Source organism: Hirundo rustica, chromosome 20, assembly GCF_015227805.2.
Source record: "Hirundo rustica isolate bHirRus1 chromosome 20, bHirRus1.pri.v3, whole genome shotgun sequence".
In the NCBI taxonomy this organism is placed as follows: Eukaryota; Metazoa; Chordata; class Aves; order Passeriformes; family Hirundinidae; genus Hirundo; species Hirundo rustica.
This window is the reverse complement of record NC_053469.1, coordinates 8,831,452-8,857,805: the sequence shown is the minus strand read 5'-3', so window position 1 is coordinate 8,857,805 and position 26,354 is coordinate 8,831,452. Positions and strand designations below refer to the sequence as shown.

At 48.8% G+C, this 26,354-nt stretch overlaps 1 protein-coding gene across 11 annotated transcripts in view; it reads left to right on the top strand.

Moving 5' to 3' along the window:
• Positions 1-26,354, top strand: part of CACNA1B (calcium voltage-gated channel subunit alpha1 B) — a 291,532-nt gene that overhangs the window by 222,434 nt on the left and 42,744 nt on the right. For all 11 annotated transcript variants that reach the window (XM_058423110.1, XM_058423105.1, XM_058423109.1 and 8 more), the window contains 9 exons: positions 584-643; positions 1,393-1,499; positions 10,180-10,276; positions 12,655-12,815; positions 13,858-13,995; positions 14,825-15,026; positions 16,595-16,759; positions 17,726-17,836; positions 17,991-18,074. In XM_058423110.1, coding sequence (XP_058279093.1) covers positions 584-643; positions 1,393-1,499; positions 10,180-10,276; positions 12,655-12,815; positions 13,858-13,995; positions 14,825-15,026; positions 16,595-16,759; positions 17,726-17,836; positions 17,991-18,074 — 1,125 coding nt within the window. The remainder of the gene's footprint in view (positions 1-583; positions 644-1,392; positions 1,500-10,179; positions 10,277-12,654; positions 12,816-13,857; positions 13,996-14,824; positions 15,027-16,594; positions 16,760-17,725; positions 17,837-17,990; positions 18,075-26,354) is intronic.

The following is a 26,354-nucleotide window of genomic DNA, read 5'->3' as shown; positions in this document are numbered from 1 at the left end:
CCACCCCAAATTCCCAGAATTCAGGTGCTTTTCTCCTCCCAGCACGCGGCGGGTCCGTGCCCGTCTCCGCAGGGTAACGCACCGCGCTGGCAATGCAGAATTAGAGCTGTGCTTTGTTACACACTCCAATTTTCTTTGTTTTGCTATCAAAATGCTCAAATCCCTGTCCCTTTCTGCTGCTCCAGCCTCGTCTGAGTTTGAGAGCTTGGGGATCAGGGGTTGTGTGGCTGCTGTGGCTTTGCTGGAGGGGCTGCACAGCTGGCAGCGCATACTGCTGGATAAACTCCTTAGGAAAGGAAGTTCGAACATTTAATTTTGAAATGCCCCTTTTGCCTTGTTAAACCTGCCAGAAACGCAGGTGCACTGGGGCCAGCCTTGGGCGCAGTGTGGCAAGGACTGGGAAAATGCTGCTTCAAATCAGATGATTCAGGTTTGTGCCTAAATTATCTGAAACCCACCCAGCAGATGATTTTTGTCCATCCCAGCAGACAGACCATTGCTGGATTAGATATTTAACCTTGCTCCTGTGCAGGTTATTTCAGTGCATGGCCTTCCCTAACACACATTTCCCTTTCCCACTTAGGCTCTGAAATACCTGGATTATATATTTACAGGAGTCTTCACCTTTGAGATGGTGATCAAGGTAAGAACTTTTCCAAGCAATTAATCTCCTCTGTCAGATTTATTTGTGAGAAGCCGGAGCAGGACAGAGGTGGGAGGCATGGAGAGCTTTAACTTGGGAACAGCTCTCACAATCAGATGCAGCAGCTCCTCTGGCTTCCTTAATGTGATATTTTACGGAGGAAAATCAGGATATCTTTAGGAGCTGCGGCTGTGTAAGAGGATAAGGACTGGGAAGGCAACAAGAGCTGTCAGACCTTCTCAGGCACTCCAGGTTCTTCCCTTTTCCTCTGGCGCTGAGCAGGAATATTAACAACAGCTGATTCTTGGTTTGGCACGTTTCAAAAAGCTGGGGATTTATCTTTTACTCAGTAGGGTGACAGGCTTTGCCAGCTCTGTGGGACAGTAACTTCCCAGAGAGCACAGCTCCAGAAAGTCAGGATTCAGTGTTGGGGTAAAGCAGGAGTTGGGTTTTCCTGTCAGAGCAAGATGCAAAAGAGATGCAGAATAAAACCAGGATTAATGCACGTGTGTGGAAAAAACCCTGGGGAGGAGAGAGGGCTCTTGTTTCTGCAGCTTTTGGTTGTGGTTTCTTGATTTGAGCTTCATTTTTGGGAGAGTTTTCCTGCCTGTTAGAGAGGAGCAGCTTGGCTGAGTATCTCAGCAATTTGGGAAGGGTCCTTTGATCCAGAACCTTCTCCTGCTCCTTGGCAGGGTGGATTTGGGCCATGTTTTATAAAGCTCTTCCTTTTCCGTGGGTTTTCTCTGCAGATGATTGACTTGGGGCTGCTGCTCCACCCGGGCTCCTACTTCCGTGACCTCTGGAATATCCTGGACTTCATTGTGGTCAGTGGGGCCTTGGTGGCTTTTGCCTTCTCGTAAGTTCACGTTCCTTCTCCTCCCAAATTCCAGGGAAAAAGCGGCAGAGGGGGCAGTGGATCTGTAATGTTTGTGGCTCCATTTCTCAGTGAAATGTTCAGTTCCTGCCCTTTTTCCTCTGGCAGCTAGCGGGCAGGGGATGGGAAGAAGAGAATAAATCCAACTAAATTTGTGTGGTCGAATCTCTTGAAAATCCTCCCAGCTTTAGTCTGAGCCCGTTCACTGCTCATTCAAAGAACCAAGCCAAGACTTTTGTGACTCCTTGGCCAAGTTCTTTTCAGGAACTCACTGTAACACCTCGTGGCAGTCCAGTGTCTCCAGTCAGTGGTTGTGAGATTTGCTCTCATTTTGTAAAGACAGTTGAAGAAATCAGCTGGTAACTCCGTGAACTCTTGGCAAACCCTTATTTCCAGAGTTGTGGGTATTTCTGGTTCACAAACCTTTGCTATTTCTCTCCTTTTCTCTCCTCTCTCTGTATTTCACCGAGTTTCACTTTTAGTGCTCCCTCTCTCAAACCCAGCTCTGTGTTTATGCCCTTAAACAACACCCCACCTTCTTCTATCACATCATGGAGGATTTGGAACAAAAATTACGGAGAAATTACTCTTTAAAAATTAAGATTAGCTTCTCATTTAAGCCTTCTTTCTTGGAAACAACCAGAGGAAAAGCAACACAGGTCCTTCCAACCTTCAGGAGCCGAGGTGGAGAATGGAAAGAAATTTTCCACTCGGATTGTTGTTTGCAAATCCCTTCGTGAGAAACAATAGGAGAGACCTGGAAACAGGCAGCGGGACTTGACCAGTTTAATCTTCTGCTAAATTAGCCGCGAGCAATTACGGGAATGTTCAGCAGCCCCGCTCTCGCAGGTTTGTCGACACGATGATTAGAGGAGAGGAAATTGTTTCACTCGCTAATGAGAATTAGCAGCGTTTCACTCGCTAATGAGAAAAGCATCCACCTTTGCCAGGGAGCCACGGAGCGTGGCTGGGCTGCTTTGGACGGGCAGAAACGGAGCCAAATCCCTGCTCCTCCCTCAACTCTGCACAAAAAATACTGCACGAAATGTTGCCTTTCTGGTAAAATATTCCTCAGCAATTTTTTTCGTTTTTCTGAGCTGTCAAAATTCCCGTCACCTCGAGGCCGTGAGATTTGTATTTTAGATCTGCTTTTCTTCAGTGCAAATGCTGAACGCAAATAAACCCTCGAAGTTAAATTGGCCAAAAAAGCGGATGGACAGGATTGATATTTTAGGTGTGATTTTTGGGGGGATATTGGAATCTGAGCTGTGCCTGATCCTTCACCAAATTAGTTAGGTCTTGGAGAAAATCATATCCCACATACTGTTTTCAAAGGGATGCTGCCCTCCACTCTTTAAACATTTTGTCCCTCATTAAAAACCTGATTTTTGGAGGAGCTGACTGCTCTGTCCTAAGCAAAATTGTTTTGGTCCTGCTAACCTAAAATTTAATATGTAAAACCAATCTGCTTTTTAAGCTTGACTAGACATGTGTGGGGTTTTATTTCCCTGCACATGAAATATATCTGTGGAACATCTTTCAGAACTAGATTGACTTAAGCCAGACCGAGTTAATAAAAAATTTAACTTACAAAAGCCATGTAGCAGCATTAGAATTTAACAAAGCTCCTCTGAATTGAAGAGAGGTAGAGAAGGAAAATAATCACAAAAAAAAAACCCAAAAACCAACATAATCCAAAGTCTTTTCCCTTTTCCATCAGGAATTCAAACTTCCAAGCCTGATGGGAGAAGGGGCTGTGAGAACAAACCTCAGGCTCTGCCTTTAAAACATCTTCTCTTTGAACATGATTTTCTTTTGAGGGAGATTTTCCTTGCTCGAGTTGCGGATTAAAATGAATGATTTTTAATCTTTCCGGGGCTTTTCGTGCTCAGGTTTTCTTCTGTTGCTCATGTTGGGCCATGAATATCTAAGAGCACCTCATCAGCCTCTAAATAAATTACTCGTACATCCCCTGCCTGTGCTTTATAATAGGTGCCCCAAGCTGCTTTTATTTTCCACTGTGAGTGAGTCTTGAGCAGGGTTTTACAGGCAGGGACTGCATAAACCCTGCCTAGTTACTGTCTCCCAGATGAAAGTCTTATTTGTGAGACTTGGGAAAATCTGAATTTCTCCTGTGATTTTTCTGCTTTCTGTCAGCCCTGCTCCCCATCCCCATTCCAACATCCAATCCAGGGAATGCCTGTATCCTCCCTGTGGAGCCTAAAAGCTGGAAAATCAGCCATTGCCAGGGAATTGCTTTTCCCTGTTCCAGGTCTGGATCCTGACAGGGTAGAGAGCCGTGACTTAGGCCCAGCTCCTGGTCTGGTTAAACCAGATGGACACAGAGCGCCAGCTGAATGCTGATGATCCCAAAGAGGAGCTTCTGGGGACTCTTTGTTGTTCTATCAGTTGGAATTTTCCAGCAAATCCTACAGCCCTGTCACCCTCCTCAGCGTCCCTAAAAATGGGATTTCATGTGGCGGTCACCGCTTTGTTTGCAAAGAACCCTCCACTGCCACAAGGTTGGATTTAATTCCTGGTTTTGGCCTCCTTCTTGTTGTTGGCAGAACATCCAGAGAGAGTCAAGGGCCTGGCCAGGGCCCCAGCTCTGAACTGGAGTGATGTTTTCCCTTAATACATTTTTAAAACAAAGCTCTCAACAATAGTAGTTATGAAATGGTTAAGCAGCTAGAAAACAAACAGGAAGGATCTTGAAACGACACGTGTGTTTTGGATACTTAGAAAAAGATGTTAAAGCATATAAGAAGTCAGCTATAAACATAGAAAGTTAACAAATTCACATCATGTAATCAATATATCAGCACTAATCATCTTAAGAAGTTGAAATAACACCTTTTCTAAACTATCATGTACCTATGACCTTGGGAGAAAATACAGAAAAACCCTGAAACAGCTTACAACCATTAAAAACCACAACGTAAAATAATTACAAGGATTTTTCCAGCAAATCCAACAGCCCTGTCACCCTCCTCAGCGTCACTAAAAATGGGATTTCATGTGGCTGTCACCGCTTTGTTTGCAAAGAACCCTCCACTGCCATGTGCACGGTGGGATTTATTTCCTGTTTTTGGCCTCCTCGCTGTCCACTGGAGGTGATGTGAACCAACTTCTTGCTGAATTAACCCATCCATAAAAACCTGGGAATAACAGAGCTCCCTGAAACGCTCCCATCTGGAATATTGCAGCAGCCTGTGTTAATTTAAGCATTTGAGATGGTATCAGTCACTGGTACAAGACTGATAAAATCCAGCTCTCAAAGCAGCTATGGGTTTTCTTTCTGCCTGCAGCTCCTTGGAAGCGGCTCTGTGGTGAGAAAAATAAGGAATAAATTTCAAACAACACCCCCGGAGTGATGCTGGGAACAATAATAGGATGATGATAATAATGAAATAATGACTTCCATTTAGCAAAACATTTCAAAGAGAAATCCCTTTCTTTTTCCGGAGATAAACATGCCACAAACACCCAGACACGTTTGAGTCCTTAGGGAAATGGAAGCAAACAAAAAACCCACGGAAACTTGTCACCAAAATCTCTCAGCCCCAGGTGCAAAATGTACTTGGGAGGAACAGCTGAGGGAGAGCAGCAAAGATTTGGCCTGGAAAATTTTGGAACGGAGGAAAGGTGGCTGAGATGCCCAGAATTTCGGGATGCTCTTGGAAAAAAAAAAAACAAATAGTTTTTTTTCCTGGAGGTTATCCGTCCCACAGTGGGAGAGAAGAGAGGTGTTTTTCCCCGTGGAAGGGCTGATCCAGCAGGGAACGTGGGATTTCTGCTCTCCAGAGCTCTCCCTTCCCCGCTGGTTTATCCTGTGCAGTTGGTGGGAGCGGGCCAGGGGCTGGGGGATCTCTCTGATGTTTCTGTTTGTCATTGACTCTGCTCTTTCTTTGTCTTCTCCTCGCTGGAATCTCTCTCTAGGAGTTTCATGGGGTAATATGTTCTTCCTGTCTCTTGCTGCTCTGTTTTGCCTGTCCAACCTGTGTCCACACACTTTGCCACTGTGGAGACAACCCAGCCATGTTCCACCCATCCCATCGACTCCTCTGTCCCTTTACTGCTCATTACCCGGTGATAAATGTATTATTTTTCCTCATTCATCCTGATTTTCCTTCAGCAGAGATAGGAACAGACTACAAATCCAAGGCAGAGAGTCAAAAAACCGCATGGAGGTAGATCTGTACCAAAAAGACTTGAGGGCCTGACTCAGTGGGCGCTGAGGGGTGAGATACAATTCATGAAAATCTTAATAAGCAGGTTTAAAGGAGCAGTTTGAGTCTCTTTTAGAGGATTTCACCTCTAAACAGCCAAGCTGGAAGCTCCAGGACTGAGTGCAGTGACCCAGCTGGGATCCGGGCTCTGATATTGGGGAAAGTCTCTGCCATGAGAACAGAGCTCAGGGAGTTTTTGGGGGGTGATTTGTGAAGAAGGAGGTTCCAAAAATGGTATTTAACCCGTGCAAGAGGCAGTTGTGCTGTCAGTGCAGGGGCAGGGAGGGAGGCAGAGCTGTGCCCGCTGTCCCCACATCCCAGGAGCTCCGGGGGGATCCTGCACAGCGAGGAGAAGGATGCCAAGGAAAGCCTTTGATGCGGTCCAGGAAATTTGGCACTTGGTTCTTTCTTCTCTCTAGGAAAGCAGAGGATTTAGGGCAGGAAGAGGGTGGCTTTGTGCTTGGGCAGGGTAGGGTGACCTCATTTACTCTTCCAGGGAGGAATTCACTCTGCCAGGCAATCACAGAAGGCAGAGGCTCCGCTTCACCCTGAATTTTTGATGAGGCCCTGACTCTGAGAGGTCCATGTCACCTGAAATCAGAGCTGCTGGCAGCAGCAGCAGGAACAAGCAGCTTGCATTTGAAAGAACCCCTAAATTTTTAAAGGCTCTTTTATTTATTAAAGGGAGAAAAGGCTCTGCAAAGCTCTTTTTAAAATATTCTTAATGTTTTAAATAAACAGGCAGCAAACTGACACAGAAAACAACAACAAAACAGCACTGGCCTAATGCACTCAAAATCGATCTGATGCAATTCTTCTGGTGGTATTCTCTTTTTTTCCTTCCTTTTTTTTTTGCTGTCTGCCTTTATCCTGAGCTCCTCTTTAGCTCTTATTCAAGATTCAGCTCTCCTGAATGTTGCAGCTGTTATTCTGCAGTCAATTAAAACCTTGCCCTTCCGTGGCAATTTATTTTTGTTGTGAGGAGTATTCAGGTCAGATGTGTGCTTGGATACACCTTTTGACTGAATCCCAGTTCCATCTGGACCTTTTATTTTCTGGAACATCTGGCTTTGTATGAAAGCAGTGAAAAAAAACCCCAATATTGGCAGAGAGGGTTTTTAAGAACACCCAAACCCAACCCTCAGGGTTTTATTTGACAGAAGAGTTGCAGAGGATCCTTTTAATTAAAATGCAATTTGCATCACTCTAGGTCAGAGCACCAGGAAAAGCTTTTCCTATAGCAGGGACCTTACTGTGACAAGAAATGGGACTTTTCTTAAATTTTTTTTTTTTCCCTCAGGATTGTCTATATGGCTCAGAGCATAAATCCCATTAAGATTTAATTGGCTCACGCTCTTTATTTGCTTAAGTGCCTGAATGGGAGAAAATCAGTCAGCCCTTCTTAGTGTCCTCTGCTGAGGCAGAAGGAATTCCGTGTGACTGGAGCTGTGTGCCCTCCACCTCTGAGCTCACCCATCTCCCCTTCCAGGGAAGAGCAGCAGCGAGGCTTTGCTCTGCCCCACGATTCTTTAACCTTCCTGGAAATACTCCATCCACAGAAATTCTTGCTCCAGGCGTGGAGCCCACCCTGGGAGAGCAGAGCAGGGTGATGTTTCAGTTCTCATGGGCATGAGGCCTCATTAGTGCAGCTGTTAATTGGCGTAACAGCAGCGTGGTACCTTCAGGTCTCCTGGGATCAGGAGCAGGGGAGAGCCCCTTGTGGGAATATTCTGGGGCTGTGGGCGAGCCCAGGAGGGCAGAGCTGGGCTGGGCTGGGCTGGGCTGGGCTGGGCTGGGGGCTGATTGCACAGCAGGAGAGTGGCCGTGGCTGCTGGGGCACGGAGCAGAGCTCGGTGTCCCCGTGTCCCACCCCCTTCCCTGTCCTGCTGCCCCCACCACATGGCCCTCAGGAGTCTCCACTCCCCCCTCAGCCCTGTCCTCTCAGCTCCCACGCTCCCCTGGCTTTCCTCCGCTGGGAAACACGGAGCAGTGCAGGGACAGCTGGGATCTGCTCTGGCATCTCGTCGTCCCTTTTTGTTTCCCTCCTGCCATTCCCATCCTCCTGGAGAGGCTGAGCAAACTATTCTGCAGCCAGGGCACTGCTGAGAGTCACACTGGGGAGCTCCAGGTCGGCTGGTGGCTCTGGTGACACCGAGGTGACCATGGCAGGGACAGTGAGCTGAAAGCAAATCTGCAAAGCCAAGCCTAGGCCACACCTTCAGCTCTGCTAAAACCTGGCAGGAAAGGCAGTAAAAGCTCTGCTGGCAGTGCCTGCTTCAGCTAGAGCAGATCAAAGGTATCTAATGGGAATCAAATATGGTTTTTTTAAAATATTGAATAGTTATTTTGTGGCTTTAAATCAGTGCTGTAGCTCTGGGAGTAAATCCAGTGCCTGGGTTTAGAGCCGGGTCAGTGGTCAGGGTCCAGCTGGGATGGATTAAAATGGCCCTAGAACAGCCCTGAAGGATGAGAGAGGGAGAAGACAGGAACCTGTCCATCCTGTTCCCCCTCTCCTCCACTTCTACTAAATCATGTGGAAAGGAAATTTCTCCTCCCATTATACATCCCTGGAATACAACCCACAGCCCCCCAAAAATTCCTGTCTCCCTTACTGCCTTTGCAGTCAATGGTAATGGCAGAGAGGGACTGGAGCTGAGGCAGGAATGTGGGTTTGGGCTGAGATCCAGTGTTACTATTGAGTAGCACAGGGTTAGGAGAGAGTTCTTCATCCTTTGGAAGTGGATGGATTTCCAAAAATTCCCTTTCCAGGGCTGAGCAGGCTCAGCCCGCCACAGAACTGGGTGTTTTCCTCCACCCTTGGTGCTCCTCCCTCAGCACAGGACGTAGGGCAGGCTGGGGGAAGCTTTGCAGTCCTTCACAAACCTCCCTGGGTCTCTGGGGTCTCCCGTACTTCCATGATTTCCCTCTTGGAGAAGAGGAATGTTTAGCAGCCTGGAGAGCACAGGGTAGGTGTGTCAGCGTCTGTCCCACACGTTCTTCATTCCCACCTGTGTTCCCCCAGCGCAGTCCCAGACCCAGCCTCCAGCCATGAGTAAACTGTTCCAGATTTCCATCCCATCTTCCACTCCATGCGAAGCGAAGGGAATGTCGTTGTTTGGCCGTGGGGTTGGAAGAAGATGTACCTGTTGTCTTCTTTTGTTCCTTTATTTTGGAAGTGCACGAGGAAAGGAACTCTGTCCTTCCCCCAAACCCCCTCTTGCTGTTAACAAGAGGAACGTTCTCGAGCCTTGCACTCGGTTTTAACAAAACCTGAACCCCAAATGTGACTGACAGCTCCTGCATGCCTGAGTGGGGAGTTGCCCCAGCACTGTTCCAGGCATGTAATATATCGCCATATTACATGTTCCTGCATGGGATTGGCGGCATGTCCTCCAGGGGAGACTCAGGGAGGAGGGAACAGGCTCTGATTCCCAGGAGAGCTCTGTCCATCCCCAGGAAGGGTCCCAAAGCCTCTTGGCACAATGCTTCTGCCAGAGAAGTGCACGGAGAAACACTCCCTGCCTCATCCAGTAACACAGAAACACTCCTTACCTTATCCAGAAACACAGAAACACTCCCTGCCTCATCCAGTAACACAGAAACACTCCTTACCTTATCCAGAAACACAGAAACACTCCCTGCCTCATTCAGAAACACAGAGACACCTCTGTCTCATCCAGAAACACAGAAACACTCCTTACCTTATCCAGAAACACAGAAACACTCCCTGCCTCATTCAGAAACACAGAGACACCTCTGTCTCATCCAGAAACACAGAAACACTCCTTACCTTATCCAGAAACACAGAAACACTCCCGGCCTCATCCAGTAACACAGAAACACTCCCGGCCTCATCCAGAGACTCTCCTGCGTCATCCAGAAACACAGAAACACTGCCTGCCTCATCCAGAGACACAGAAACACTCCTAACCTTATCCAGAAACACAGAAACACTCCCGGCCTCATCCAGAGACACAGAGACACCCCTGCCTCATCCAGTAACTCGCCTGCCCCATCCAGCTGGGAGGGAAGAGCCACATGTGGCTTTGTCCCTTCTCCTGGTGGGAATGGGATGGAGGAGCTGAGCCTCCTGTTCCTGGTGCCGCTGCCCTGGCTGGGAGCGTTGGAGTGGGTGCAGGAAGGGCCCCAGGTCCTGGTGAGTGGCTGGGAGGTGCCAAAGCCAGGCCAGCACCTGTGGCTGAGCCCTGCCAAGACCCTGTCCTGCCCCAGCCTTCTCCTCTGTGCTGCTGGAGACATCCCGGGTGAGGCTGGGTCATCCTGCCTGCAGCCCTGGTGAGGATGGGCACAAAACCTGTCAGAGCATCCCCAAACCAAACCAGCTCCACCACCACAGCCATCGTGGACGCTCACGAAGATCCCAGTGAGTTCATATGTTTCCCCCTGTTGTTCTTGTGCCTTTTTCTCCCTTGCAGAGGAACCAAAGGCAAGGACATCAACACCATCAAGTCCCTGCGAGTCCTGCGCGTGCTCAGGCCTCTGAAGACCATAAAACGGCTGCCAAAACTAAAGGTTAGAGAATAACCCAAATTTTTGCTTCTCTGGAGGTTTCTGCCTGATCTGAGTGGAAGCTGCTGAACTCCACTTAATCCAGGTTGTTTCTGTTGCTTTTGTTTCATTGCAGTGAATCTCTTTGCCAGGTGAGCACGAACGGCTGGGCAGATGTTGAGCAGATGTCAGACACTTTGGGTGCTTTTGCAAACATCGTGGGCAATGCTAGGGATTCCTGTGAATCCACATGAAAATAAAACCTCTGCAAACAGAAAAACATGCAAATAAATGAAATTACAGTTCATAAGTGGGATGCTCTTCAATGTGATAAAGGAGAAAATGGGGTTGGGAGGGTTTGGCTTTCCCTGGAGAATTTAACATGAATATTGCAAGGTTTTCCACAGGCTGTCCAAAGAGATTTGTCATTGCTATGGGAGCAGCTTTAATTTATTCATCTTTCTGTTAAAGAATCCATAGTTCAGGGGTTTATCCCTAGAACACTGATCTAAAAAAGAAAATAAATTTAATGGCCTGTGATTACTCATCCAGCACCAATAATCTGAGGTACAGCCAGAGTCTGCAAAGAGAGAATGGAAGGAGTTAACAAAACTCAATAATTTCTGAGGCTTAGGGACTCTTCAAGACCTTTTGTGGGCTGTTTTCTGTCAGAGCTGGGGAAAAAGCATGGAATGTTTTGGAAGGGTGAAAATGTGTTTGACAATTCTTGTTTTCACATCAAAGTAAGGCTCAGCTGTTGTGTAGATTTGCTTTTGTCTGAGCCCACCATCCATGCTTAAATAATTTTAGTTTTACGCGCACTAAATTTATCTGGAAAGGAACATTAATGTTGAATCAGTTAGAAATTTCATGTAGGATTCCTGGGCTGATCAGAGGGATTTCCACCAGGGTTCCTGGGTTGGATCAGAAAGATTTCCATGAGGATTCCTGGGTTGGATCAGAGGGATTTCCATGAGGATTCCTGGGTTGAGCAGAGAGATTTCCATCAGGATTCCTGGGTTGAGCAGAGAGATTTCCATCAGGATTCCTGGGCTCCACCAGGAGTGTAATTCTGTGAATGATTCACTTCCATTCAGAGGAACAGGAGCAGGATTGTACAAACCCCGTGTTTGGGCAGGGACTGCTCAATTTCTGATATTATGACAAACTTCTGAATAAAATGAAACTGCAGATTACTTGTAATGAATCAGGGCCTCATACCCACGTAGGAAATGGATTTGAGGACTTCTTTGCAGGGAGTTCAGGAGCGCACATGCTGACTACATTAGTCACACCTCATTTTGACAGCTCTTTAGAAAAGTATTTATTCAAAGCATTTGGTTGTTTTCTTTCTGCTATTTTTCCCTTCTTATTCCAACAGTTTTTACCCAGCCACTGGAAGTAAAATCAAAACAAGTGCAATTTTCATTTTATAATGAAATGTTTGCTCAGGACTAATATTGTCTTGACAAGCTGTGATTGTCTTGATAAATGTTATGAGCAGCAATCAGAAAATTCAGTGGCACAGCCAAAGCTGTGGATAAAGCAGGAGATGAAGGAAGCTGGAGTTACTTCTCACAGCTTTGGGAAGTGTTTGGGAAGCGAAAATCCACCGAAGCAGCAGTGGGTTGTGGGATGGGTAACGAGTCCCAAATGAGAGAGATTTAGGTGGGCTATTGGGAAGGAATTGTTCCCTGGGAGGCCGGGAAGGTGTTGGAATCCTAGAAACTTAGAATTTGGGGTTTTAGTGTAGAGTAATACACGTGAGTCAAGATGGAGGATTTGGGTGTTGTCTAAGTCCTTCTTCTTCACCTTCCTCTTCCTTCTTCTTCATGGGTTTGGGTGGCTTTCTGTAACTGGGTGAAAAAGGTCCCCATTGCAGACCTTGGGTGGTCATTATTGGGTCAAAAGTGTAAATACAATAGGTGTCATCTTGTAATTGAGGCATTATCACTTAAATTACCCTGGAAAGAGTTAGAAGCACTCCACTCCACCTTGAGCTGTCTAAGAGCTCACGGTGCGTGAGCCTGTAAATACTGTATATAGGTAAGATGTAATGAACATTCCAAGTCCAAACCCGAGCTTGGCGTTCCCCAAATATTATTCATCCTGACCTTGGCAGAGAAGAAAAGAAGCCAAAACCTTTACAGGCAGGCCCTGGCACAGGGTGCCCAGAGCAGCTGTGGCTGCCCCTGGATCCCTGGCAGTGCCCAAGGCCGGGTTGGACACTGGGCTTGGAGCAGCCTGGGACAGTGGGAGGTGGGAACGAGATGATCTTTGAGGTCCCTTCCAACCCAAACCCTTCTGTGATTCCCACAGTGTGGTGAAATGGTGGATGCCAAGATTTTGGATGAACTTTTCCTTTCTTCCCACCTCTTGACCTTGTCCCCCTGCACCCCCAGGCCGTCTTTGACTGCGTGGTGAACTCCCTGAAGAACGTCCTCAACATCCTCATCGTTTACATGCTCTTCATGTTCATCTTCGCCGTCATCGCCGTGCAGCTCTTCAAGGGCCGCTTCTTCTACTGCACGGACGAGTCCAAGGAGCTGGAGAAGGACTGCAGGTACAGCTGGGAGCAGGGAACTGGGGAGGGAGCAGCTTCCTCCAGCTCCCCAGGCTGGCCCAAAGGCAGGGATTTGCCGAGTGGGAAGAGTCTCCTGTAAATAAGAGCAGGAATTCAGCACAGGTATCCTGGAGGTGAATTTTCCCTTCTTCTTCTTTAAGAGCTGTGTCATTCCTGACTCTGATCTTCAGGATGCAGGGGAGGCAGCTTCTTTCCTGGGAAAGCTGAGTGTAATTTTTGAGAAGGGATTTTAAAAGTGTGACTCCTCTTTCCACCTGTTGCCTCGATTCTTAGAGCTCCTATGAATTAGAAAAACACACTGAATAAATAATCAGAGGCGTGGGACGTTAAAGAGCTACTAATTAGCGAGGAGAGCGACAGGATGTGAATATTTTAAAAGCCCTGTCATGCTTGGTCCCTCCCAGCAGGCTGGCAAGGTGTGTTACCCCACAATGTACATCTCACTGGCTTTTTCCTTGGCACCCAAAGCACCTCCTCAGCCCTGTCCTGCTCTGCCTGTCCCTCTCCTGCTGCCTGGCACCCGCAGGGCACATCCCTGGTGGGATCCCAGGGGCTGTCAATGCAGTTCTTCCTTGGAAAAACGCAGATAAATTACGGAAAGGAATGTGAAATTACGTAATAGGGTAGGTTGGAGAGGGTTCTGCACGTGCCAGGCCCCTCAAAGTGGGATACATTTAGGAATTAGATGTAGTCCTGGAGTAGGAGGCAGAGATGTCTCCCCATCAAGCAGAAAATTTCTGTGGGGTCTGACAATTGAGTGGCACACATGGCATTCATGGCTGGCTTTGCCTAATTAATTAATGATGCCTGATTAAAATTTCTTTAATTTTCAGACCTCAGGTCCCAGTTCCCATGGCTAAAACTGGCTCAAAAATTGGACTTCTGCCATGGACTTGGAGGGAGTCCCTTTGTCTTCAACCCACAGCACAATGCAGACTGTGCTGCTGGGGCTTTCCAGCACTCCTAAGAAATGCCTGATCTGCTTTAATTCTCTCATTGGCTCTGAATCTCTTTTTCCTAGGGGTCAATACCTCGATTATGAAAAAAACGAGGTGGAGGCACAGCCCAGGGAATGGAAAAAATACGAGTTCCACTACGACAACGTGCTCTGGGCTCTGCTCACGCTCTTCACCGTGTCCACAGGGGAAGGGTGGCCAACGTGAGTACATGGCACTGGCAGGGGCTGATGGTGCAGGTAAAGCAGGTCCCCAAAGCTCTGAGGGACAGCAGGTGACCTGGGAATGAGAAAAACCTTCCATCAGCTAAGTTTTGTGCGATTCTTGGGTGATCCAGCAGGCAGAGCTCTGTTTTTTCCTTGGTGCCTTTCTGAGCTCGCACAGGGATGCTCAGAAAGTTTTCAGCTCTTGCTTCAGGCCTTTGGACTCGCACACCTTTCTCAGGGGTAAAACTGATAATGGAAATGGTAGAAAACGAAGGGGGAGAAGTGTTGTGAGCTCTGCTGAAAGTCCGCTGGGCGTGACAGGCCCCAAATGACATTTACTGTTCAGCACGTGACTTTATTTTGGCACATGTGGAGTGCAGCGTGTGGCCAGGGCTTCTCAGCCTCCACGTTCAACTCTCTCATAAAATAAAGACTGAAACAGCATCAGCCTCCCTTCTCCAGTCCCTCACTGTGTTCCCCTACTTGGATGTCATCAACGCCTCTCTTTTCCCGCTCTTACTCCATCCCTGTTGACCAGAGAAGAGAAGCCAGATCCAGCTGGATCCTCTGCCCTTGGCCAGGGGGGATCAGTAGATCTGGACACAGCAGATCTCCACCATTCTGCACAATGGTGAGAAGAAAAGGTTTCCCTAAAAATATCCTCAAGGAAAACTTCTTCCCAGCCTCGTGGGTGGGAGCAAGCTTTTCCTGAGCATATGTGGAAAACCCTGCACGTGAGTGAAGGCCAGGGAGTGATTCTCAGGGGGTCCTTGGTGCTTCCCAGGGATTGTGTTGACCTTTCCTCTCTCTTTGCATTTGCTTGCAGTGTGCTGAAGCACTCGGTGGATGCCACCTACGAGGAACAGGGGCCCAGCCCTGGCTACCGGATGGAAATGTCCATCTTTTACGTGGTCTATTTTGTTGTCTTCCCTTTTTTCTTTGTCAACATCTTTGTGGCGTTAATCATCATCACCTTCCAGGAGCAAGGAGATAAAGTGATGTCAGAGTGCAGCCTCGAGAAAAACGAGGTACCCACCTCTTCTGACTCCAGAGTTGGTGTTCCAGGGGCTCAGAGCACCTGGAATCTGGTGGAAGGCCGCTCCCTGTTCCCCCTCTGCTGGGGGGACTGGACACCAGTGGTTATTGAAGGGTGTGTGGTGTAGAGACCAAAGCAGTGAGTGGCTGTGTCAGCGTCTGCATAAAAACAGAACCAGGGAGAGCCCGCAGGTGCTTCCTGTTGGGAACCACTGCCACACATCCCCCTGAACCACACCAGAGGGAGGATGGATCTGCCCTGGCACAGGGTGCCCAGAGAATCTGCCCCTGGATCCCTGGCAGTGCCCAAGGCCAGGCTGGACACTGGGGCTTGGAGCAGCCTGGGACAGTGGGAGGTGTCCCTGCCATGGCACTGGATGGGCTTGAAAGTCCTTTCCAGCCCAAACCATTCCATGTTTTTATGTTTCCTTGATTGAGGAGGGGTAGAAGTAGGCAAACCTCGAGGCCAGACCTCAGAAACCAAATTCAACTGCTGTGGCTGCCCAGAGGAAAACTCCTCTCTCCAGGCTGGTTTTGTGCCTGGCTGGGATTTGTCCTCCTGGCAGCGGCCAAAAGGAGATGCCTTGAGAAGAATGTAAGACCAGGGCAAGAAGCTGTAAGGATTTTCTGTAATGCCCCCCAAATTACCATTGTTTTCCACTCAGGGACCTCCTGAGCTGGTTTTTCTTTAGTTACTGGCATCTGTGTCTCTTCCTTCCATGGGTGTATCCAGTTTCCCTCTCAATCCATGCTCCAGATTTTTAGCATCTGCAGCATCTTTCCTCCGGGGTCCTACAGCCTCCATGACCTCTTTTGGGAAGAACCATCTCTTTTCATATATTTTGAAACTGGAACCTTATTTTTGATGAAAAGAGATGAATTTTTAAGCAATTTTTAATTAGCTCCTTGTTTGTCTAAATGAACAAAAAGTCCAAAATAAAGCAGAATATATAGAGAGCTTTACTCATGTTATTTTCCAACTGAGCAGAAAGTGATTTCAGACTTGGAATTCTAATGTAAATCCAAGATGAGAAAAAGCTCCAGAATCAAAACCTCTGGTAGAAAGCATTTTTTATAATAGTTTTGTATTCCTAATAAAGTGAACAGAAATAGCCAGTGAAGGGAATCTCTGAGAGTTCCCCCAGTGCTTTTGGTGGATAATTTATTGGTAAATTCAGTTCTCATTTTATGAAACATTCTGAGCTCTTTGGGTGTTGTGTGGGGACACACCCGAGTTCCACAAAACCTTTTAAAAAACAGAAATAACATCTTTACCAATCCTCTGGTTCCTACAACTGCTCATCAGGAGGAATTGGAAGTGGGAAGGGACCAGGACCTAGGAGGGGCTGGGCTCTGAGGGAAGGTGGTAGGACTGCAATGTTATAGGGTAAATAATATTCCAGGAAAATTGATCAGGATTTGGGGATCCTGTGCTCGTTTTACAGGAACAATCAGTACTCACTTGCTGTGAATGCTCTGCTCACTCTCCCAACCACATCCCAACGGATAAAGACTTCCAGCCCTTCTTCTGGCATCTTTTCATCCCCTTTTTGTTTTGTAGAGGGCCTGCATAGACTTTGCCATAAGTGCCAAGCCCCTGACCCGCTACATGCCTCAGAACAAGCAATCCTTCCAGTACAAGATGTGGAAATTCGTGGTGTCCCCTCCCTTTGAGTATTTTATCATGGTCATGATTGCTCTCAACACCATCGTCCTCATGATGAAGGTGAGTGGGATCTTCCTGAGCCTTGGAATTTTGGGCTGTTGGCTGGAGAGACTCTCACCCTGAGAGCTGGGGGGCTCAGCACAGCAGCCACCACTCCCCAGGAGCCTGCTGGGATTCCTTTGGTGGATTAGCTGGGATCAGATCCCACCAGTGGGATTCACAGTGGTGGTTGGGCTCATGCCCTTTGGTGTGTGAACATGGGATGGGAACTGGGACCTGCAGGTCCGGATCTGCAGCTCAGCCTGGGCTTTCAGGGTCTTGGGGCTGCTCAAAGTCCAATCAGGCCACAGAAATTCAAACTGAAACAGAGCACCTTTAGATGGGATATTGGGAAGGAATTCTCTGTGAGGGTGTTGAGGCCCTGGCACAGGGTGCCCAGAGCAGCTGTGGCTGCCCCTGGATCCCTGGCAGTGCCCAAGGCCGGGTTGGACACTGGGGCTGGGAGCAGCCTGGGACAGTGGGAGGTGTCCCTGCCATGGCCCTGGACGATCTGTAAGGTCCCTGCCAACCCCAGCCATTCTATGGTTCTTTGAAATGACTCAATTTTGGAACAGCATCAGGCTCCTGGGATGTGATCCAGAGTGGGGGAAGAGACACAGGGGGATGATGTCCCCTCCACTCCCTTGCCTGTCTTAGAGTATCTTCGCAGTCAAGGGGTCCCCATCTTTTTAGTGGAGGAAACACAGTTCTGCACTTGTCCTCTGGGTTTGAAAATGCCCTTCCTCCCTCCTGGTCCGTGTTGTGCTTACGGAGATGTCCCTCAGCAACGGTCTCCACTGCTGGGGATATTCCAGCTGCCCCCTCAGTACAGGATGGAGCAAGAGAGACAGGAACAATTGTGTTGTAATCCCAAATCCCACTGAAAGTGAGCACAGAATCCTGACTAAAACCAGCAGGAATCAGCTTGGAAGAGTTTTACTCCGTCAATGATCTTCTGGTAACAGCCTTTCTTCCATCCCGCTTTAGTTCTACGACGCTCCAGAAGCATACGAAGAAATGCTCAAATGCCTGAATATTGTGTTTACATCCATGTTTTCCATGGAATGTGTGCTGAAGATCATTGCCTTTGGTGTGCTGGTAGGTGCCCTCCTCCTTCTCGTCCACCTCTTTCCTCTCTCGCGTTTCGTGACGCGCATTTAAAAACAAGCAAACAAAAAAACCCCTGTCCTGTGCTGGCAAAAATAAAATAACACCTGGATCCCTCTATTCCCCTTGTGTTCTCGTTTGGCAGAATTATTTCCGAGATGCCTGGAATGTCTTTGATTTTGTAACAGTGTTGGGAAGTATTACTGATATTTTAGTAACAGAGATTGCGGTAAGTACAGTTTGCTCAATTTATTTCATTTATAAACAAAGCTGTGCCCTGTCAAGACACTGAACCTTCTCCCTACCAGCCTTATTCCCTGGAGCTGCCTCTGGGAGTCATGAAGGCCTTGGCTGACCCTGTTCCATGAGCTCTGCTTTTCCACGGAGCTGAGCACAGCTGTGTGCCCCAAAGAGGGACAGCTCTCATGAGAACCACGGCGCTCCTGACTCTGCCAGGAAGCAGCTCCCTCTCTCCTGCAGCAAGCTGCTCTACACCCAGGCCTTTTCTGCCTATCCATGGAAAAATCCTGCTGGATTTAGGGAGGGAAAAGACCAAAGGGATTCTGCTGTGTTAATGGGGGAGGTTTTTTGCAGGGAACACGTCTGGCCCTCGGGCTTCCTGCCCAGTCTGGGTCACCGGGCAGGGTGAGGGTGAAGGGAAGTGACAGGGACACAGGGACAGTGGGAAGGGAGGAGGAGAAGAGTCTGGACTGGGGGAATGCTCCTGTCACTAAAGCTCTGTGGGGCAGTGAATCAACAAGCAGCTTTCCCATAGGATTTCTGGCCAGCCCTACAAGGGCTGCTGTCCCTGCTGCCAAGTCCTGTGTATCTCACAAAGTGGACAGACTCGTCGTTAGATTCTGAAGGATTTTTCCATAAGGGCAGGCAATGTCTGTCTCAATCCCTGACAGTCTGATATTACCTGATGTATAATCTGTCCCCTCCTCTCCCAGTGCATGTTGTAGCAGATGATGTATCAAAGTGCGATGAATTTGAACTTGACCATAACTTTTTTCTTCAGTCCCAGGGGTTTGCCTGTAGATTTGTCTTGTGTGTGCTCAGAACTGTGCTCCCCACGTTCCTTTACAGGTGGTGGTGAAGACCATGGGACTGTTTCTAACAAAATGCATTTTTATTTAACCTCCTTGGTACAAAATAATGCACAACCCCCCCAAGTTTTCCTCCCCATACAAATGATGCTCATTTATCTGCTGGTGAATCCTATGTTGTAGGCTTTGCATTTTGTTTTCAGTGCAGCCAGGCTAAAGTTACCCAGCTCACCCTCTCTGAGTGCTGAGGGAAGGCACGGGGTGCTTGTCCCCACTCCCTCTGCCATGGGATGTGTTTTCTTGCCATGGGCACCCAAACTTTTGCCACAGTTTGCAAGTTTGTGAGAACATTTGCAAGTCGGCCACAAACAGACTGAAGCTTTTCCACCCCCTCTTTGGCCAGTTTTCCTGGGAGGAAGCAGCCCTGACAGCTCACACGGGGGAAGGGAGCCTCTGCTCGCTCCCAGACTGGTGTCTTCTCCTTCAGAAAGGTTTCTGCTTCTCAACACTGAGCCCACATGGTGCTGAAATCCTCATTTTTGGAGCTAATTCACAGGCAGGGAGCAGCCACAGTTAATGGGACATTGCCTCTCCCTCCAGCTCCCACAGGATGGCCCGGCCAGGGAATGGGATCAGGCTGGGCTCTGAGACAATTCCAACATCAAGACCTTTGCAGAATCATGGGAATTACCCCTAAAACCCCAACAGGGCTAAGGTCCCAGGGACCCATGTGCCTTCCCTTTCTCCTCCCAGGTGGGAGAGAAGGGTTTTTTTGGTTTATGAGGAACTGGATCCATCCAGTCCTTAGAGAGGATTTTCTAAAGGAGGTCACCAGATTTCCCTGGCAGTGTCCGACGTGGAGCTGGTCACAAACATCTCTCATATAAAAGCAAGATGTCCCCAGGACCACTCCAGCCCTGAGCTCCTGGTCCTTTGTTTGGGTCTCTGCCCTCTCTAAATATTCCCCTTTGCAGCACCCACGTGGGGGCTGATCTCTTCTCCCAAGGGAGAAGCAGCAAGGCAAGAGGAAACAGCCTCAGGTTGCTCCAGAGGAAGTTCAGGGTGGATATTAGGAATAATTGCTTCCTAATGGAAGGGGTGGTCAGGCACTGGAACAGGTGGAGCCCCCATCCCTGGAGGGATTTGAAAGCTGTGTGGATGTGGCACTTGGGGACAGCGTTTAATGGTGGCCCTGGCAGTGCTGGGGGAATGGTTGGACCCGATGATCTCGGAGATCTTTTCCAACTTGAACAATTCTCTCATTTCTGTGTAGCCACCAGGCCTCCTTCCCTGCTTTTCCCTTCAGACAGAGATTGCCCAGGGGTCATCCCCTGCCACTTTTCTTTCCAAACTTGGTTTTCAACACTTCTTTGATGCAGCTCCTGCCTGATCTGTCTCCAGCAGCACTCCATCCCCACAGGACAGCCAGCAGCACACGCTTCCCTACACCACACACATCCACGCCAGCCTCACACAGGGACAATGCACAGGCATCAAAGGGATCCTGAGCAGCTCAGCCTGGGGACAGCGATGCCCAGGCCTCAACATCCCTCTTTGTTCTGGCACTGAGTGCTGGCAGTGGTGCCCTGAAGATCACACTGATAACGGGATTGATAACAGGATTGATACCAGGAATTGATACCAGGATTGGTAACAGGACTGGTAATGGCAGCTGGCAGGATGCCCCTCATGGAATTCATTCCACTTCAGCCAGTGGAATGTGGTGTTCTTGCACCAGGCTCTCCACTGCCACTAAAACCTTCCTGCCCTCAAAGCCAGGTTGGACAGGGCTTGGAGCGACCTGGGACCGTGGAAGGTCCCTGCCCGTGGAAGGAGGTGGAAGAAGATGAGCTTTAAGGTCCCTTCCAACCCAAACCATTCCATGATTTTATAATTCTCCCCATGGAGAATAGAAAAGCAGCAGAAGGATGCAGCCCTCTCTTCCTGCCCCATGTGGCCAGCTTTGGGATATTTTGTTAAACTGCAATTTAGCCTAATTTAAATACTCCTGGTATTGAGAACTGATGCAGAAAAATGAACCAACAGAACCAGTTTGATCCAATTTTGAACCAACAGTTCCAAAATAGAACCAATTTTAGAAAAAATGTAGAAAAGAAGGGCTGAAAGAGCTGCTGCGGAGATGTGAACGTGCAGGGATGGAGGTGAGGAGCAGGAGGTGCCTCATTCACAGAGCACAGCACAGGAGTGGCCTCTGCCCAACCTCCTTCCCTTTGGAATTCGGGGTAGGGCAGAGCAGGAAATAAGGGCTGGGGATGAGCATCCACTCAGCTGCTGCTGAACCAGCCCCACCTCGCCTTCCTCGGGGCACCAGCGGGGAGCAGGAGCTGGCAGGAATAACCAGAGAGGGGAACAGGACGTGGATCACACTCCCACAGCTGTGTCCCCAGCAGGGAATGGCCCTTTCTCCAGGTGTCTTCCTCAGCTCCAGCCTCCCCTCCCGTGCTGGGCAGAGTTTCAGTCCCTCCAACCCTCCTGGCAGCTGTTCCCACGGAGCTCCCTCAGCTGGGAAGTCCAGGTGGCAGCCACAAGGTGACCCTGACTGCTGTGCCTGTCCCACCACCCTCCAGGTCCCCGTGGAGATGTTTTCTAGGTGTGACACTGAGCTCAGGCTCACAAATAGTGCCAGAGCATCATTTTCCTCTGTATTTTCCAGCTAGAAGTGTTTTCCAAAGGTAAATAATCCTGGGTGGCCTCACCTTGAGAGACCTGGCTTCCACCAGCCTTGTTTGGTATCTTTAACCCTCCGAGAATTTAACCCTCCGAGAAGTAAAGACAAAAGGAAAAGAAATGTGTGGATTAATTGCTTTGTTTTAATTTTCCTGGTCATGTCACATGTAATTTACTTTGTGATTGTAGTGGAATATCTATTTTTTTATTTCCTCAGGCAAAAGCATGAATGTCAGTTTTTTTTTTTTACCCTCAGTAATTGAGGGAAAAGAGGTGGGATTAAGGAAAAGGAGTCCTTGTGGACACAGTTGGCCTTGGGAGGCTGAGTGGGTGTTTGGCAAACTGACATCTATTTCTATGCCTGGAAATATAAAAAAAAAACCATCCTGAGAAGTGTTTGTGAATTGTCTCCAGATTTGCATTACAACCTGAAATGCAAATAACAACTGCACTGTCTGTGTTACCTCAAGGATCTCCGAATCCCTTTTGGTTTGAAGCATTTTTTATTTCTGGAGTTCCCATAAAATAACACCTCCCCTTATAGCCCAACGGTTTTTTTCCAGTGAAATTTTTCAGAGTTTCCTTTTTGCTTGTCCTGATTACTCATTTTCTCTTTTGTTTCCTGTTTTTGTTCCTTATTTTCCTTACCTACCTGCTGAATCACGCCATCCAATCAACATACAATGCGAAAACCATGTCTCCGTCTGTATGTTGTGCACCTGCTGCTCAAAAAAAAAAATATAAAACTTTGTAAATAATCTTGCAAATATCCATCCATGACAACATCACATATAGGACACGGTTGGTTTCATTGAATTTAAACAATTCTTTAAATTCTCTGCTTTGATTTTCTCTCGTTTTTCTTTGATTTGATCCGGTTTTGGTTTGGTTTTTTATTTTTGATTTTTTTTGATGAGAGTTCCGATTGCACTGGTGGAAAAGCCTCACTGCAGCGTGCTCCAAAGTGGCTTCTGCCCTGCACCTCCCTCCCTGGGCTCTTTGGTGACCTGAGCAGTTGCCAAGAGCCCGTCCCCGCTCCCTGTGCCACCCCCTGTGCCAAAGGGGACACTGCCACTTGCTTTATTTCCGTGGGAAACGGGAGGAGACGGCAAGGGAAGGATGTTCTGCACCTGGAAACGCTGGGGTTTGGGGCTGGTGGTACCAAATTCAGCTCTCTGGAAATGGGAGGATGGAGCTTTCTGCTGAAGGAAGCACCTGACAGCCTTACGGGTGTTTTAACCTGTGTACTGTACGGCAGAAATATTATTGGGGTGATGGCAGACTTGCTGCCCTCAAATCAAAAATGATGGGAAAGAAGGAACTTAAATATGAAAATTCTCTGTGACACCAACACATTTTGCCACCACAGTGGACACAGAGTCACTGAATGCAAATGCAAAACTCCAAGTAAAATAAATCATATTATGACCAGAGCTGAAAAGTACCGGGAACCAGATCCCACTGGGAATTCAGTGCCAAGGTGCAAATTTATTCCAAAAATGCCTTCAGAAATATTGACCTTTATCTTTGAAAATCACCAATTAAACAAAAGAGAATCCATAAAGAAAAATGCAATCAGAAATATATCTATCTATCTATTCTTAATAATCTTGGCTGTGGTTGGTAACACAAATGAGACCAAAAGCTTCTCAAAATTCTTGCTCAGCCACCTGACACCAGCTCTTGGGTCTATGAACATCCATGTTTCCTGTTGCACAGTTGCTATTTAGAAAGAAATCAGGGTGAATTTTTATTTCCAGGCTGCACAGAAGCTCCATGGATGTCGGTGGAGGGTCCTGGGGGGAATTTTCTGCTGGGATGCAGCAGAGAAAAAGACAATGTGTAAGTTCAAAGCTTGCCCAGTGCAAGCCAAGATGGGAATCCTCCATGCTGCTGGATCCCCTCCAGATGTGTGGGAGCAGTCAGGATAAATTTGGAGACTTTGTCTGCTGCACACCTGGCCCAGGCGGCACAGAAAAGGGTTCTGGTAGTAGCTGTGAACATAAAACTATACTGGGGGAAAATCAGTTTGCTGAATTGTGGCTGCTGTCCCCATTACAGGTTAAAGATTGAAAAGTTCACCCTGAGTTTTGTTGGGATTGGGGTCATTATTCCATAGAGACAGGTCCAGCTCCTTCAACCACTCGGCATCCAAGGGAGGTCTTAGGAGCACCACGCTGTCCTCTGGAGCTGCTGCAGGAGCAGCAAAGCTGAGAGGAATTCTGGAGAGGAGCAGCTGAGGGCACTGGGATTGTTCAGCTGGAGCAGGCTGAGGGCAGAGCTCCCCGGGGACTGCAGCTCCTCCCGAGGGGCAGCTCCCAGCTCTGCTCTGGGACAGGGACAGGAGCCAGGGAAGGGCTGGAGCTGGGCCAGGGCAGGCTCAGGCTGCAGAGCAGGGAAAGGTTCTTCCCCCAGAGGGTGCTGGCACTGCCCAGGCTCCCCAGGGAATGGGCATGGCCCCGAGGCTGCCAGAGCTCCAGGAGCCTTGGGACAGCGCTGCCAGGGATGCCCAGGGTGGGGTTGGTGGGGGTCTGTGCAGGGACAGGGGCTGGGCTGGATCCTGTGGGTCCCTTCCAGCTCCGGATATTCTGTGATTCTGTCAAGTAGGGAATGAGGAGAGTTCTGGGCATCACACAATAATTTTCCTGCATTCTTGACTCAGGATGGAAGGACTGATAGGATGTCCCTCCAAAGGCAAAGTCCTCAACACACAGACAAGGGTGGCAAAAATCTTCAGCCTCTAAAAATCAGCAGTGGATTCCCCAAGCTCCAGATGAAGCCAAGACCCTGTGCAAGGCTCAGTAAAACTTCTTCAGTGCTGGCAACACCATGGATATTTAAATGGGAACTCAGCCATTTCCTCATCAGTAATTCCTTAACTAATTAATTCTTACGGTGATTCTTGTTGATGCCAGATGAAGAGAAGTCCTAAAGCTTCCTGAGCGATCCCATTCTTGTCTTGGTCAGACACCTCTTCCTGCAGCTCCTTCTGCGTCCCTGTGGACAGAGGGTGCAGCTCCTGTGCTGGGCAGGAAACTGCTCTGCTGCTGAAGGCCCTGGGGATCAGATCCAGGCAGTGCCCATGCCCTGATCTTCATGGCTTTCCTGCTTCTCAGTGTGGAAAATTCTGGAACCTCCCCAAAAAAGCAGCACATGGAGGTCTTGGAGTTCAGAGGAGGTCATGGAGCTGCTCCAGGGCTGGAGCCTCTCTGCTCTGGGGCCAGGCTGGGAGAGCTGGGGGTGCTCACCTGGAGAGGAGAAGCTCCAGGGAGAGCTCAGAGCCCTGCCAGGGCACAAAGGGGCTCCAGGAGAGCTGGAGAGGGGCTGGGGACAAGGGCTGGAGGGACAGGACACAGGGAATGGCTCCCACTGCCAGAGGGCAGGGCTGGATGGGAGATTGGGCAGGAATTGTTCCCTGGCAGGGTGGGCAGGGCCTGGCACAGGGTGCCCAGAGCAGCTGTGGCTGCCCCTGGATCCCTGGAGTGCCCAAGGCCAGGTTGGACACTGGGGCTTGGAGCAGCCTGGGACAGTGGGAGGTGTCCCTGCCATGGCAGGGTGGAACTGGATTAAGGTTGTTTAAGATCTCCTCCAACCCCAGCCATCCTGGGATTCTGTGAAAACACCCCAAGGAAGGGTAACAGAGCAGTCTCCTTTGCTGGGACAGCCTTCAAGGGCAGCTTTTTATCAGTGGTCTTTATTCTTCCCGTTTCCTCAGTGCTTCCCAGTTTTCTTCAGGGATGCATCATCCATCTCCTGTTGTGGGAATGTGCCGTGCCCAGACCCCCAGCCCTGGCTGGTGCCTGGATCCCTTCAGTACCAGCCCTTCCTTTTTCAGGAAAACAGTGGCAGGTCAGGGGGAAATGATTTTCCAAACATAATTTGTTATTCCTCAGATGGATGATAAAATCCTTCAGCTCTGGTGCCTGCTGTGAGCGCCGTGAGCATCTGTGCAACAGGAAAGAAACAACAAAAAACAACCAAACCTGGAGAGGATGACTTTGATCACCCAGATACTGGATGTGTGCATGGCACAGAGGTGGCTCAGTCAGAGGAGAATCGATGCCAAAAACTGTTTTACCCGGGAAATACGGCAGTGTGGAGTTTCCCCTTTGGCTGCATGCCATCCCAGCTCCTGCCTGGAGAGCTGAGCTGTGGGAGGATGGGTTTCCTCTGTGGGGTGCTGAGGGTGCCACACACGTGGAGCCCTTGCAGCCACCACCGGCGTGGGGAATTTGCCTCTCTCCAGGCAGTGCTGAGAACGCTCCTTCCAACAGTCCCAGGGTGTCGGTGATGGGGGATTTTCCTGGGTTGGGAGTGATTCCACATGGAGCCGAGGCTTTCACTGCTCTTTAGGAAGTGGCAATGCCAGAGTCAAATAGGGAATGTCGGGGGGGGGGGGGGGGGGGGGGGAAACCAACAAAAAACAAACCAAAAAAAATCTGTGGACTGTTTGTCCATCTAAATCCCAGGGAATGGGGGGGTCACAGACATAACTGCACTATCTTGAACCCTTTTCCCATTTCTATCCCTTTTCCATGGGTAGCACTTGGATAGCTCAGCTTGCAGCGAGCCCAGCCCAAAGCAGGTGTTAAACATCCCGTCAGCTGTGATGATGAGGTTTTAGCAAAGCCTGAGCAGGACAGTGTTTCTGCTGTTGGGCTGCAGTTATGTGGGAAGAGGGAGATCCCACAGGATCCCACAGAGGTGGATCCCATGCCCCTGCTCCTCCTTGGAGCCTAAGGATTGTGCACAGGAAGTATCTGGCTTGAGCA